Below are 12,592 nucleotides of genomic sequence, written 5' to 3' on the forward strand. Positions count from 1 at the left end.
TCCGCTCCTCCCAGCCGCCGCCAGCATGGCTGCCCGCCCGCCGCCCCGCTCCTGCGACACCTTCGTGGCGCTGCCGCCCGCCGCCGCAGGGGGCCGGGTGGTGTTCGGGAAGAACTCGGACCGGCCGTCGGATGAGGTGCAGGAGGTGCTGTACGTCCCGGCCGCCTCGCACCCGCCCGGCGCCCAGCTGGAGGTGAGGCGCGGCGGGGGCCGCCCAGACGGGGCGCGCTCACGGAAGCGGCCCCGGCAGCCCGAGCGGGGCTCCGCGCGGCGAGTCGGGAGGACGCGGGGTGGAGTGAGGGAGGAGGGCGGATGCCCGCGGGAACGGCGGCGTTAAAGGCGACGTCTTTGCCGCGGCTCGTTGCAGTGCACCTACATCGCGGTTGAGCAAGTGGAGCAAACCTACGCCGTGGTCCTGAGCCGCCCGTCCTGGCTGTGGGGCGCAGAGATGGGCGCCAACGAGCACGGGGTGTGCATCGGGAACGAGGCCGTGTGGGGCCGCGAGGAGGTGTGCGGTGCCGAGGCGCTCCTGGGCATGGATCTCGTAAGGTCTGCACACGCCGCTTTGGTAAATGGGACCGGATTCAGAACTTAATTTCAAAATGTTTGCATTGAGCTACATGGGTAAATAAGTGCCTTCACACGCAGGAAACACATCTGTCTCTTCTGCTATTCTCACTGTGGTTAAAAATAAATATTTACTGGCACAGCAGTTAGCTCATTCCTCTGTGCTAGGAGCTGGGGTTGGGAGAGGTATCACACACCAAAATAAAGTCTGACAAGGAAGTTATCAAGAATTTTTGTTCTCTACAAAACTGATCTGAAACAAGACTTGTAACAGAAGCACAGCTGCACTTCAGGACCCAGTGCGTGGGCCTTTCCTAAGGTCTGGACTCACTTGCTATTTCCCCCCTCTCACACTTAACTAGCCGCACATCTCCGTGTAAATAATGACAACTGCTTGTGCATTCCAGTTCGATCTGAATAGTCATGCTAAATAGTTACGTTCAAGCTCGTCATTCCAAAGATAACGTCTTCCTTCTGTTTTAGGCTTGGACTTGAGAGAGCAGACACAGCCGAAAAGGCTCTTACTGTCATAGTTGATTTGCTAGAAAAATATGGCCAGGGAGGAAACTGCATGGAGAGCCACATGGCCTTTACATACCATAACAGCTTTCTAATAGCTGACAGAAAGGAAGCGTGGGTGCTGGAGACATCAGGAAAACACTGGGCAGCAGAAAAAGTAGAAGGTATGGATGATATACTCTCTTTTAAGTATTTTGAATGTGGTGACAAGTGGCAGTTTTCTAGCTTTCACTTACCACTTCATGAAGGCATGAAACTAGCCTCAGGACATGGATGGGAGTTGCATCTTCTGCAACTTGAAGAACAGAGGACAGCAAGCAGGCCAGGATGAGAACAGTAGCAGTACGTACAGTCTTAGGGATGGTAGTAATCAATTCAGTTTGGTAACAGTCAGTGCTGACAGGGTCAGTGCGCCCTGAGGTGTTGAGCTATGTCTTTTGCAGTCTGAGAATGTAAGGCTGGGAACTGTCAGGACAGAGCTTGAAATATGACTCAGTGGAGTCACACTGGTAGCAGTGGAATTAAATGTAAACAGTAGGAGAGGAAAAAGCGTTCACTGTATTCAAATGATTCTTTCTTCCCCTTACAAACAGGAGGTGTGCGGAATATTTCCAACCAGCTCTCTATCACAACCAAGATTGACAGAGAACATCCGGAGATGAAGGAATATGCCAAAAGCAAGGGCTGGTGGGATGGGGAAAAGGAATTTGATTTTGCTGCCACGTATTCTTATGTAAATACTGCTAGAATGACTACATCCAGAAGCCGCTATTGTGAAGGCTACAAACTTCTGAACAAAAATAAAGGTATCATTTTTTGTATTTTTTTAAGACTGCATGGTGAGCTATGTTAATTTAAATCACAGATGAGTAAACCTCTGATGTGGGCAATCTTTCACATGATTTTCCTAAAGAAGAAACACTGAATTTTGGAGACTTTTGTTCATTTTTGCCAATTTGGTGACGAGGGAAAAAAAAATAAAGCAAGCATCCAATATCAAACACCCAGCTACAATAACAACACTGAGACCACACTGCTAAAAAGTCTGTAAGAGCACGCTCTGAATCATTCTGGTATGTTGTATATCACTACTGTACCTATAACTAAAAAAGCAGAGGCTAAAACGGACTCCCAAGCATTGGCAGCCATAAAGAATCCCATGAACATCTTTAATCTAGTGCCGTTCACCAGCACAGTGTTCACATACATTATCTTGTGTTTATTTTTGAGATTATTTTTTAAATCTTTGTGATTTCACTGTAACTGCTACTCTAACCTTATGCAGCCTAGTGAAACACTGAGAGCAGAATAAAAGAATTTTCTGTACTCTAAGCAGGTGCTCCTAATCACCAACTTATTTATTTTCAGACCTCTCTAGAGAGAAGCTATTACTTCAAACTGCATCCACCTGGCAGCTTTTTGATACATCTGCCTTCACTTGCTCATTTGAAGTAATTAATTTGAACTCCAGTAACCCTGCACCCCGAGTTTTTTACTTATTTGGCTGAGCTCTGTCAGACCAAGTTCAGCAGTTAGTTCATGCATCAGAATGAATTACTTTTTGCTTTCCTGCTTTAGCAATCATGTAAATCCTGCATTCATTTTGGGAATTGCAGGTTCTGAATACTGAAAGCATTTTCATAATACCTGTATTTACCTGTATGATAACAATGCTGGGATTCTATCAGTGTTTTCATTCTAAATCCCCATTTTCAGGCATTACCTGAGCCATTTGAACAATCACACTAGGTGTTCAGGTTATCAACCTCACATGGTTTCAGTTCCGTTTAGATTTATTTTAAATAGGTGTCCTAACCAGAAGCTATTTGGTTTAAAGGAGCAGTAAAATCACTGGTTTCTTAATCCATCCTGCCCAGCTTTTTCCCTCCATGGCATTACAGCTTTTTTTTTCTCCCATGCTTCCTACCACATGAAGACCATTTTTAGATAAATGTTATTCACATTTCAAATAATAAGGAATGTATTTTAGGAATATAAAGTAATTAAAAAAAAAAAAAAAAAAAAAAAAAGTCTAGTGGAAAATAGGCAACACCTTTTCTGCTTGACAGGTTGCCAGCTTGCAGCTCACAAACCAACTGCTGCTTAGTTTCATTGATTTGTCCAGCTTGCTGATTTTTATTTTCCAACTTGCCCGGACAACTGTGAGAATACTGACAAGAGATTATTTTCCTGTAGGCCTGACAACAGACAGTTTGTAGTGCTTTTTTTTTTTTTAAAGGCACATCTGACTTATCAATAGTGTATTTTAAAAGTAAACAGCAAGACAGTTTAAAAAATGTCTTTATGCAGCTAGAATTCACTGAGGCAACCACAGAGACTAAACGTAGATGGTCCTTCCCAGCAGAAAAAAGACTAGTCTTATTCTGTTCTAAGTATATGCTCAACTGGTACAATAAATTCAAAAAAAGCATAGCAAGTGCTGCCTGTTGGAATATTGGATTGCCTAGGGCTACTGGGGTTTCAGCTTTGGTGTATGGTGTATATGAACAGCAACAGCGTGTGAAGAGTAGATGCTGAGCATCTAGATGCTCACCCCATTGAGAAGAAAGAACTATTATCATAAAGACATTTGGTACTATACTTCTCAAAGGCAGTTAGCACTTGAAAATGGATTTACTATTGTAGTTTTTGTTGATTCTGTATATAAAATAAGTTGATGAATTTCATCATTCTGATCGTCAACTTGAAGCTTTTGTGCTTTGGAAGGTCAGATGCTAGAGCAAAGAAAACATCTCAGGGCTTCATTTCAAAGGCATACAAAATCCACGCAGTTACTACTTACATTTCAAAGCATTACCTGTGTACAGATCACAACGACCAATATGACTGTTTGTCTTCTTAACTCCAGCACAGTACTTACAAAGTTCAGCCTCTAATCCAACCTACTGATTTTCACCTGAAAAATTACTGTTACTGTGTGGATGACCATTTGCAAGCCATATGCACCACATCTTTCTGAGATGCATCACCCACCTTCTTTCCCTCCCTCCCTCATCCTTTTTGAAGTCACAAATGTTGTAGCTCATTATCACCTACTCTTTGAAATAAATACTTGGGGGAAAACAGTGATATTTTGAAGTGTTACATAGTAAAGTATGGTTTGGCTTTTTTTTTTTTTTTTCCAAACAGAAAAAGTAAGGTTGGCATTGCCTACTAAAGGTAAAAGCAGCCAGTTGCAGAAAATGTACCAGCTGGCAGTATAAATAGCACTGTGTGTAAATGATTGTTTTGTGTCTGAAATAGGTGCTATCACTTCTGAAACAATGATGGAAATTCTTCGTGACAAAGAGAGTGGCATTAATATGGAAGGTGGTTTTATGACAACTGGAAGCATGGTGTCTGTGTTGCCTCAGGACCCTAATCTGCCATGCATTCACTTCTTTACGGGAACTCCAGACCCTGCAAGGTGACTCAGCAGCAAGACATAATGATGAAAAGCTGTAAATTCTTACATGAAAAGTGTATCAGTTTGTCTAACTGTAGTCCTTTATGTTTTGTTTTCCAAAGAACCCCCAGCTGAACAGTGGGGGAATGTAATGCTTGTTATGTACATTAACATCCTCTACCAACTTAATTAGTGAAACGTGCTGCTATCACACTGACTTAAAAACATGTTTGGAGAATTTTTGATTTTTTTAGACTTCTTCCTTGTGAGAAGGAAGTAGAAATATGGGGAAAATACAGCAATCTACTGCCTCCTTTTTAACGCAGCTATACAGTAAAGATCTGTGTTCTATTTTCTCTTCCTAGGTCTGTGTTCAAGCCTTTCATTTTTGTGCCTGGAATTACTGAGTTATTAAAAACTACCTCCCCTACATTTGGTCCTGATGATCCAGTCAAGAAGCAGCCACGTTTTCAGAGTAAGCCAGATCGAAGACATGAGCTCTATAAAAAACATGAAAATGCTGCTGTAGTTATGGAAACTATGAAGGTATGTTGATTAAATTAGATTCCAGTCCAAGCAGGTGGTTTATATAAGCATCTTGCTCGCATTTTGTTAATGTGGTATCATTAAATGCCCTTAGATGAATGGTGAAGAATATAGTAGTGCTCCAGAAGCCAGTCATCTTGGAATCTGGCAGGCATATGTTTCCTAACTCTAAGAACTGAAACCAGCTGTACTCCTATGTGTAGCTCCAGAGAAGTATCTATGCTGCTTATCTTGCAAAGAAAGAGGCCCTACATAGGCCTGCACTAGTCAGACAACAGGGAAGTGGTTGAGCAGCTGCAAGCAAATATACAGCTCCTGAGGCAAGCACTTAAAACTCTTTGGGACTCTGATCTCTACCAGCAAGGAGATCATGCCTTTTACCATTGCTTGGTATGGACAGACTCTCTTATGCATGTCATGTCAAACAACCTTAGAAACAGAAGTTGGACTATTCAAACTGAAGTTCTGTTCCTACTTTTTCCTCTTATTCTCCTGCTTCTTGTAGAGCTCTTTTCCCCACAAAATTAGCATCTCACTGACAATCATGGCGACACTTACTAGTACATCTTCTAAGGATACTGGAAGTGCCAAGTTGTATCAAATACAGATACATTTTAGCAGCATGTTTACAACATGTAAGTTGTACGTAGCTCTGCATCTAACAGTTACATGGATCCTAATTTTGCTGATCTAAGTGGCAGCGTAGATGTAGCAAGCACTACAGAAATATCTGAATTACGCAGAAGTTATTCTGAAGCAGCCAAAATAATGTAGCATTAAGTAGTACGTATAGAGGAATTTCCCTGGACATCAGGAAAGAAAACAAGATCACAAAGATAGTTGAGCACGGAGGTAAAACAGGAAGGCAGGTACTTCTAACAGTAGTGTCTCTCCTGTTTACACAGTTAACATGATCTAAAAAATGGACATACACCCTCTGAAGTCTTGCTGGCTTAAATTCCTAGAGCAGCTCCTCTCCCAGGCACATTAGTCAAAGGATGTAAGGGAAATGGAGAGAGTCCAAGGTATTAGGAAAGATCTAAGAAAATTTGCCAATTTTGCTAACTTCTATCAACAATTATAGGGTTAAATAAGGACAGTACAACAGCATTTTGTGGGGATGAACACTACATGTCTTGTATAGCTTCCAGTGAAACACAGACATTCCTTCTTGCAGGGCAAAGGTAAAGAAATGCTGGAAAAGATACAGACACTGGAGAAAAGGAAGATGAGTGAAATGGAATCAATTCTGCAAAATGGATGTCCTGACACAAACCAACTGGGGAACCTTTTTTCACAGTGTGTAGATGAAGAACTCAAAATATATGGTTAAAATTACTGTTTGAATGGATAGCTTTTATATTTACTTCTTCTAATGGAGTGGCTCTATAGATTACCTCCTGTTTTCCATACACCAGTTATTTAGTACAGACAGTTTTAAAGATGCGGATTTCTATTCAGGCCAAACAGCTTTTGGTTGTGGGAAGCAAGGCAGAAAAGCCTCCCTTAGAGCTATGCAGTACCTTTGTAGGTGGCAAAAAGCTGTCAAAAAGGACTGATACAACACACGGATGCAATTAGAATTCAGTAGCTTGACTAAGTTGCAGAACAGCCCCATGTTACACATGTGTAACTTTTATAGTCAAATTAATAATTGCAGCAGAATTTCTCCTTGCCTGAATTTAAATGGCCAGGCTGGAAGTCTTGCTAGAATGTAGAAAGTATTGGTATCACTGAATAAAAAGGAAAGTGGTATGGGTAAGAAAGATTGTTGTTCAGCTCTTCGATAAATACTGTCTAAGGCACATTTCATACATTCTACTCCTTTAACACAGGATGAGGCTAAGAACTTAAATTGTACTGAATCCAAATCATAACTTTGTCACAATTTGTTGTGAAATCTGATTACTTGAAATTCAAAGCAAACATCTTGCAAGTTACCAATTTTCACTTCCCTATTTTTCCCACTGATACCAAAAATAATTTATTTACATGCAATATAATTATTTTAAATTAATTCTGTAATGCATTTTATAATGTTGTGTGGAAGTTTTTTTTAAAGGAAGCATTTAAAGAAACTTTATTGTAATGTTTTTGTTTGCTTGTTTTAAACAAAGCAACTGGAAATTAATAAGTCAGGGTACATAAGCATATATGTATCCTCAATGGAGAACTTAAAAGGACTCTTCAAACTTTTTCATTTTATTTTAGCCATACCTTGTTACACTAAAATTGCTAGACAAAGAAGTTGATTTAATGAAGCTTTTCCTCCACAGTCCTGCTAAAAGCAGCAGTCAAGCTGTGACACTACTTTTATTAACCATAATGAGGGATAAAGAGAGCAAAAAAAGGAAGGAAGGTTCTGACTTTGCTATGTGATCAAGCATGATAAAAATTACAAGCCAAGGAAAAAAATCTCAGTGCTTCTGTGGACCTTCAGAAGAGAATGTGTAAAATGAAATGGAGCTTTGAAATTACAGTGATAGTAGTGATAGACAGTGATAGACAAGATAGACAGATGCAATATCCCTACAGGCCACAGAAAGACCATTCCTTTGATGAATGCTTTATATTCCTCAGTTTCTGGAGTCATCTCAGATGTAAGAAAACTAAACAAAGTTTTGATATTTTGCAAGCCATTCTATATTCCCAGGAGAAAAAGCATTCTAGGCAGATATAAGAAATACATATAAAATGACGTTTGTAATATGCTGCCAAACAAAGAAGATGAAGAAAACTTGATCAGATCTGTTCTTTTTGATTAATGTGGTGGTAGCATATTCAGATCCACACCGAGAATTGAATGGGTCAGTGTAGCAGTTCTTCAACTTCCTATATAGATCATGTATATATAGATCATATACTGACTGAGTGGCAGTAATAAGGCTGTCTAAGGAAATAAGCTTGAGTCAACTGTCAACCTTTTGTGCATGTCTTACCATCATCATTTCTTAGAAATTCAATAGTAGAGTGCATGTTTGTGAACTAAATGGTATATTTAATAAAAATATGTTGTATTTACCCGTTTTGCTCATGAATATCTGTATCTGACAATTAATTTGCATCTGTGTCCTATTTGGGATCATCAGTTTTTCCACACTAGCTCCACGATAACTTCAAAGAAGAAATAAATGCCGAATAAAACTGTGCAGGAAACCAAGGTAAGAGATAAGTTTAGAAGCAGCATAGGAAAATGAGATACACAATTTCATACTACACTGCAAGTATAGTAAATTTACAAAGTAATGGAAGTAGAGAAGGTGGTTGCACCAGGCCTTTAAGCAAACTTCTTGGCCACTTAATCTCAGGACAGCAATTAACCAGGTTATCAGGTTAAACACACATTGGTCAGACTGTAATATATGCAGATATAGGCCAGCTGTTCTTCCAATTTCTATGTTGTCTGTTATTTGTCTACAGTATACACAGTAAAAACAAGATGATGTGTTCAGATGTACCAAGTCATGGCCAACAGAGTAGAAGATATTTTGTTACCTTTCTTCCTGGGATTTTATCTTAGTACACATGTGGTACAAAACACAAGATGAGTGCAGAAGGAGTAAATAGCCCTACCCCCCCACAACCGCACTTAAAAAATATATACATCACAATGTCCTCCAGAGGGCAATCTTTGCATGTACTTCACCTAGAAATGTCTTACAGGGTTCTTTGTTTTTTTAAATCTCAAACTTAATTAAGGATCATTATTTAAAAACTAATAATTTAAAAAAAATACAAAAAACAAACAGCTTCCGAGTTAACTGATATCTGTCCTAAGCTGACCAACCTTCAAAAAACAGAACTCACTGCATCACTGACCAAGGCTTAAAAGCAAAGCCATTTACAAAAACATCACTAGATAAGCAACTGCTCTACACTTAACTGCCAACTATTTTAAAGTCTACTGGTGCTCCCGAGTAGAATCAAATATTTGTCAGGTATAAGAGTTAAATAACTTCCTAATGTTACTCTAAGCCTGTCCTTCGCTTCCAAAAATCTCCAATGATTTAGAAATATATTAGTATGTTCCATATTTGTTTTACAGTTTCTTTTGTTAATCATCATAGACTCTCATCAGACTAGCTACATCAGAAGTCACAGTGTTGTAACAGTTCATCTAACCGTATTTGTCAGTTGTTATCAAAAGATGTCCTTTTTCAGTAGATTTTTTAAAGCAAACATCTCTAAGCAAACATTTTGAGCAATTTCTTATTTAAAACAGCTATGCTGTTTTCAAATCTGGGAAGTGCTAGATTTGGTTCTAGGAATGAGCCATTACTAAGAGGCCAAGGCAAGGACATCATGATGAGAATGAGAGCTGAGTGCAAGAATGACGACTAAACTTAGGGCCGTCAAACTGAGCTTAGTTAAGCTTGAACATCTGAACAGTTTTCTGAAATAAAAAGTATTTGCTAAGGAGATGATTTCAAAACATTCCTGAAGATCTGAATTAGCTCCTTGCTGGCATCAGGAGCAGGCATGCAATTAGAAGAAAACTGGTGGACATCCATTAACAACCACTCTGCATACTCCCCATAGCAAATCTGAAATCCAGGAGCCACGTCAACCAATCTCTCAGAAAGAAGCACTTCTTGTACAACTCACATGCACACGTAACCCCACACGCCTTGCATCACACCACAACCAGAACTCTGAAATCAATATCAGATTTATTAATAAGTTACAATATTTAGAATATAGCTTCTGCTCTTTAGACATGTATATCTAGTCATTCCAAAATGTCTGATGTCTTCAGCAATTCTAATGGAAATCAAACTATCGTTTTCTTTTGTGGCCACAGCCCAATTACCTTGTTGCTGGAACCATTAAAATATATCAGTTTGTGTAGTGTACCTATGTAGTTATGTGTCAGAGTACACTGAAGGTTTGCAATAAGACTGAAATCTTTTGCAAAGTTATAGCTACCATAAAATGACTGTTTCCTGAACAATAGATTATGCTGCTAAAATCATTTTCAGTTCTTAATACAGAGTAGACACATAAGTAGCTGTCATAAAATCTGTATTTAAAAAATAAAGTTAAATTAAAGGATGCTTTTTTAAAAAGTCATTTCCTTGACTATTCCAGATGTGCAAATACTATTTTAGTATTTTTGTTCCTTTCCCTCATTATATAACATTTTATATAGACAAATAAATGCCTTCTTTCAGCATTAGAACTGCTTTTCCTAGCAGCGTAATGGCTATCAGATACTGCAATTTGTCTTTAACCTCTTCAAACTACTCTTGAAGTTTTTGCTTTCAGTGCATGAGAATCTGAATGACACTGGATTAACCACTTAACATCACAGAGGGATACCTGAGGCCTATTTGAAAACTCTGTTACATGCCCAATAATAACAACATTCTAATATCTCCAGCTTTTGTAAACCTTAACCTTGATGCTCCATTAGGGTTGTTTATAGAATAGACTTAGAAGTCAATGCATGTTATTTAAAAGATCTCATGGCTTAATAAAATGTTGGATCTTGACTTGCACAGGTGTCCTAGGCTTCTACACATTCTCTATCTGAGGCTGGCACTTCTGAATTATAATGGAGGCTTACTCCAGAAAGTAAAAATCCACTCTTGACAAAGCTGTTACCACCACTAAAAGAGAAAACTTCAGGATCAGCTGTTTATGTAAGAATACATCATCGTTTCCTAATTTGAGAAGTGGGGATTATTATTGTATGTTTCTGAAGTATCTTTGTAGAAAACTATTTTTTATTTACTCCTTATTTCCTCAGCTTTAATTCTATGACGTTGTAATCTCTTCATAAGAATTCTATTATTAGAAAAGGAGGATTTTATATTTAAAGGGGAAACAAACTGCTTGGTGTGAGGTGTAAACAGCCAGAAAAAGTTTCTGGTGTTATGCAAAAGTATGCAGTAGTAAAAAAAGAGATATGATGGAATAAGTCTTATTTCTATGAAGTGGGAGCTTGACCTTGAACAAGGATCAAGATTGCATCACGCTGAAATACTATAAAACATACAGTGACATGAAATATTCCCCTCTGATATGTTTTTTTCCATTGTGACACCAGTCACTAAAGTTGCTGTTGTGTCTGTATAATATGTCAGTGATGCATATTAATTTACTATTTGTTTTGCTGAAAATGGAAGAAATCCAGAGTATCCTGCTGTGATCTAGTTGCTTTCTGGTTTAGCACTTACTGAGAATGGCTATCATTTGCTTCAGAATAGACAGAAGTAGAACCACATTTCTGAACTTTACACGAGAAGGTAACAGGACCCTCCAAGGAGCCCTGAGAAAGAACCACTTCCAGTTTCAGCAGCAAACCCAGAAGAGATGGTCACATTTACCCCTACCTGCCTGCCCTCTGTCTACATGCTCAGGTCATTGGCTCTCAGCTGTAGTTGCTCTCTTTTGAACAAAGCGGTAATATAAATATTCATCCCGAAATTCAAATTCATTTGTAATATGCTGGATGACACCTCCTTTCATCAGTCTGTCTCCGTACATCACAGCTTCACCACGGTCAGAGGCGAGGCCAACTTGGATGAGCCAGTTCACCAGATCACAGCCAAAGAAGATGCCAGTGGAGGTCTTTGCACCACACCTGTATGTCAAAGGAATGATTCACCCACATGTTCTGTAAATCTGGTATCACCACTGCACGATGGGGAAAGGCAAGGAAAAATAGCAGGAAACAAGGAAAGACATCATGATAGTTAAGAGCATGTTTAGTTTAGAGGAGAATTTGCAAGTTTTGCATATTAGGGACATGCCAGTGTTCACTACCTTTTCCTACAGACACTTAAGCGAAATTTACATAAAGTTATTTTAGGCCTCTGTAAATAAATATCAACAAACAGAAGCAGCAGTTTTCCTACTAGCACACATAGTGCAAGCCTATTTACTGACTACTTATTTCTCATGCACTCATTAGCATGACCATTTCTGCAACAAAATATGATTTGGGTGCAGCATGCCTGCAGCAGCAGGACCTCCGCCTGTGCTTCAATACCATTTTATAATTCCTCTCCAGCTTCAAGCAGAAAACAGCTGCTTACATACATTGTAAACAAAGACTGTTTAACTTGAATATCTGGTTAAATATTTACTACAGCAGGCAGTACTAAGAATAAATGAAAGAAGACAACTAATTTACTGACTTACATAACAGATTCATGAAGTAATTCCACTGACATCTAGCCTTGCTGCAGTGAAATACCATTCTGAAATTTACCTGCAGCAATGAATGTTTCTGCTCATCTAAAATCTCCTCTATGGAAACCAAGCATAGAGTTTCTGAAGATGATTAACAATTGTACAGAATAGCAAAAAATAAACTTCTATTTCTTTTTCCCTTTTTTTTTTTTTTTTTTTTAAATCCAAGTTAAAAGCAGCAGTAACAGATAGCAACTTACTATCATAGGAGAGAAAAAAAAATCTAACAAATAGAAATCCATGATCAGAAGGTCTCAGTTATAGCATGTTCAAATCAATGAGGATAGGATCAAGTTACAAATATAAATGCTTCATCTTAATCCACAGGGAGGAAAAAAAAAAGATGTGAAACTTGTT

General features: G+C 38.9%; 2 protein-coding genes across 8 annotated transcripts in view; one reads left to right on the forward strand and one right to left on the reverse strand.

Moving 5' to 3' along the window:
• Positions 1 to 32: 32 nt before the first annotated feature.
• On the forward strand, positions 33 to 8,076 carry SCRN3 (secernin 3). Its single transcript, XM_052676257.1, has 7 exons — positions 33 to 193; positions 368 to 549; positions 1,051 to 1,250; positions 1,680 to 1,892; positions 4,351 to 4,513; positions 4,858 to 5,038; positions 6,216 to 8,076. Exons 2-7 carry the CDS (start codon positions 449 to 451, stop codon positions 6,369 to 6,371), a joined length of 1,014 nt encoding a protein of 337 aa, XP_052532217.1. The 5' UTR covers positions 33 to 193; positions 368 to 448; the 3' UTR covers positions 6,372 to 8,076.
• A 1,615-nt stretch (positions 8,077 to 9,691) lies between these two features.
• GPR155 (G protein-coupled receptor 155) overlaps positions 9,692 to 12,592 on the reverse strand; it is a 35,542-nt gene continuing 32,641 nt past the window's right edge. For all 7 annotated transcript variants that reach the window (XM_052676244.1, XM_052676241.1, XM_052676238.1 and 4 more), the window contains one exon: positions 9,692 to 11,624. In XM_052676244.1, the coding sequence (XP_052532204.1) occupies positions 11,402 to 11,624 (223 nt within the window). In that variant the 3' untranslated portion in view covers positions 9,692 to 11,401. The remainder of the gene's footprint in view (positions 11,625 to 12,592) is intronic.

This window comes from Tympanuchus pallidicinctus, unplaced genomic scaffold (genome assembly GCF_026119805.1).
Source record: "Tympanuchus pallidicinctus isolate F22 unplaced genomic scaffold, pur_lepc_1.0 scaffold15, whole genome shotgun sequence".
Taxonomy (NCBI): domain Eukaryota; kingdom Metazoa; phylum Chordata; class Aves; order Galliformes; family Phasianidae; genus Tympanuchus; species Tympanuchus pallidicinctus.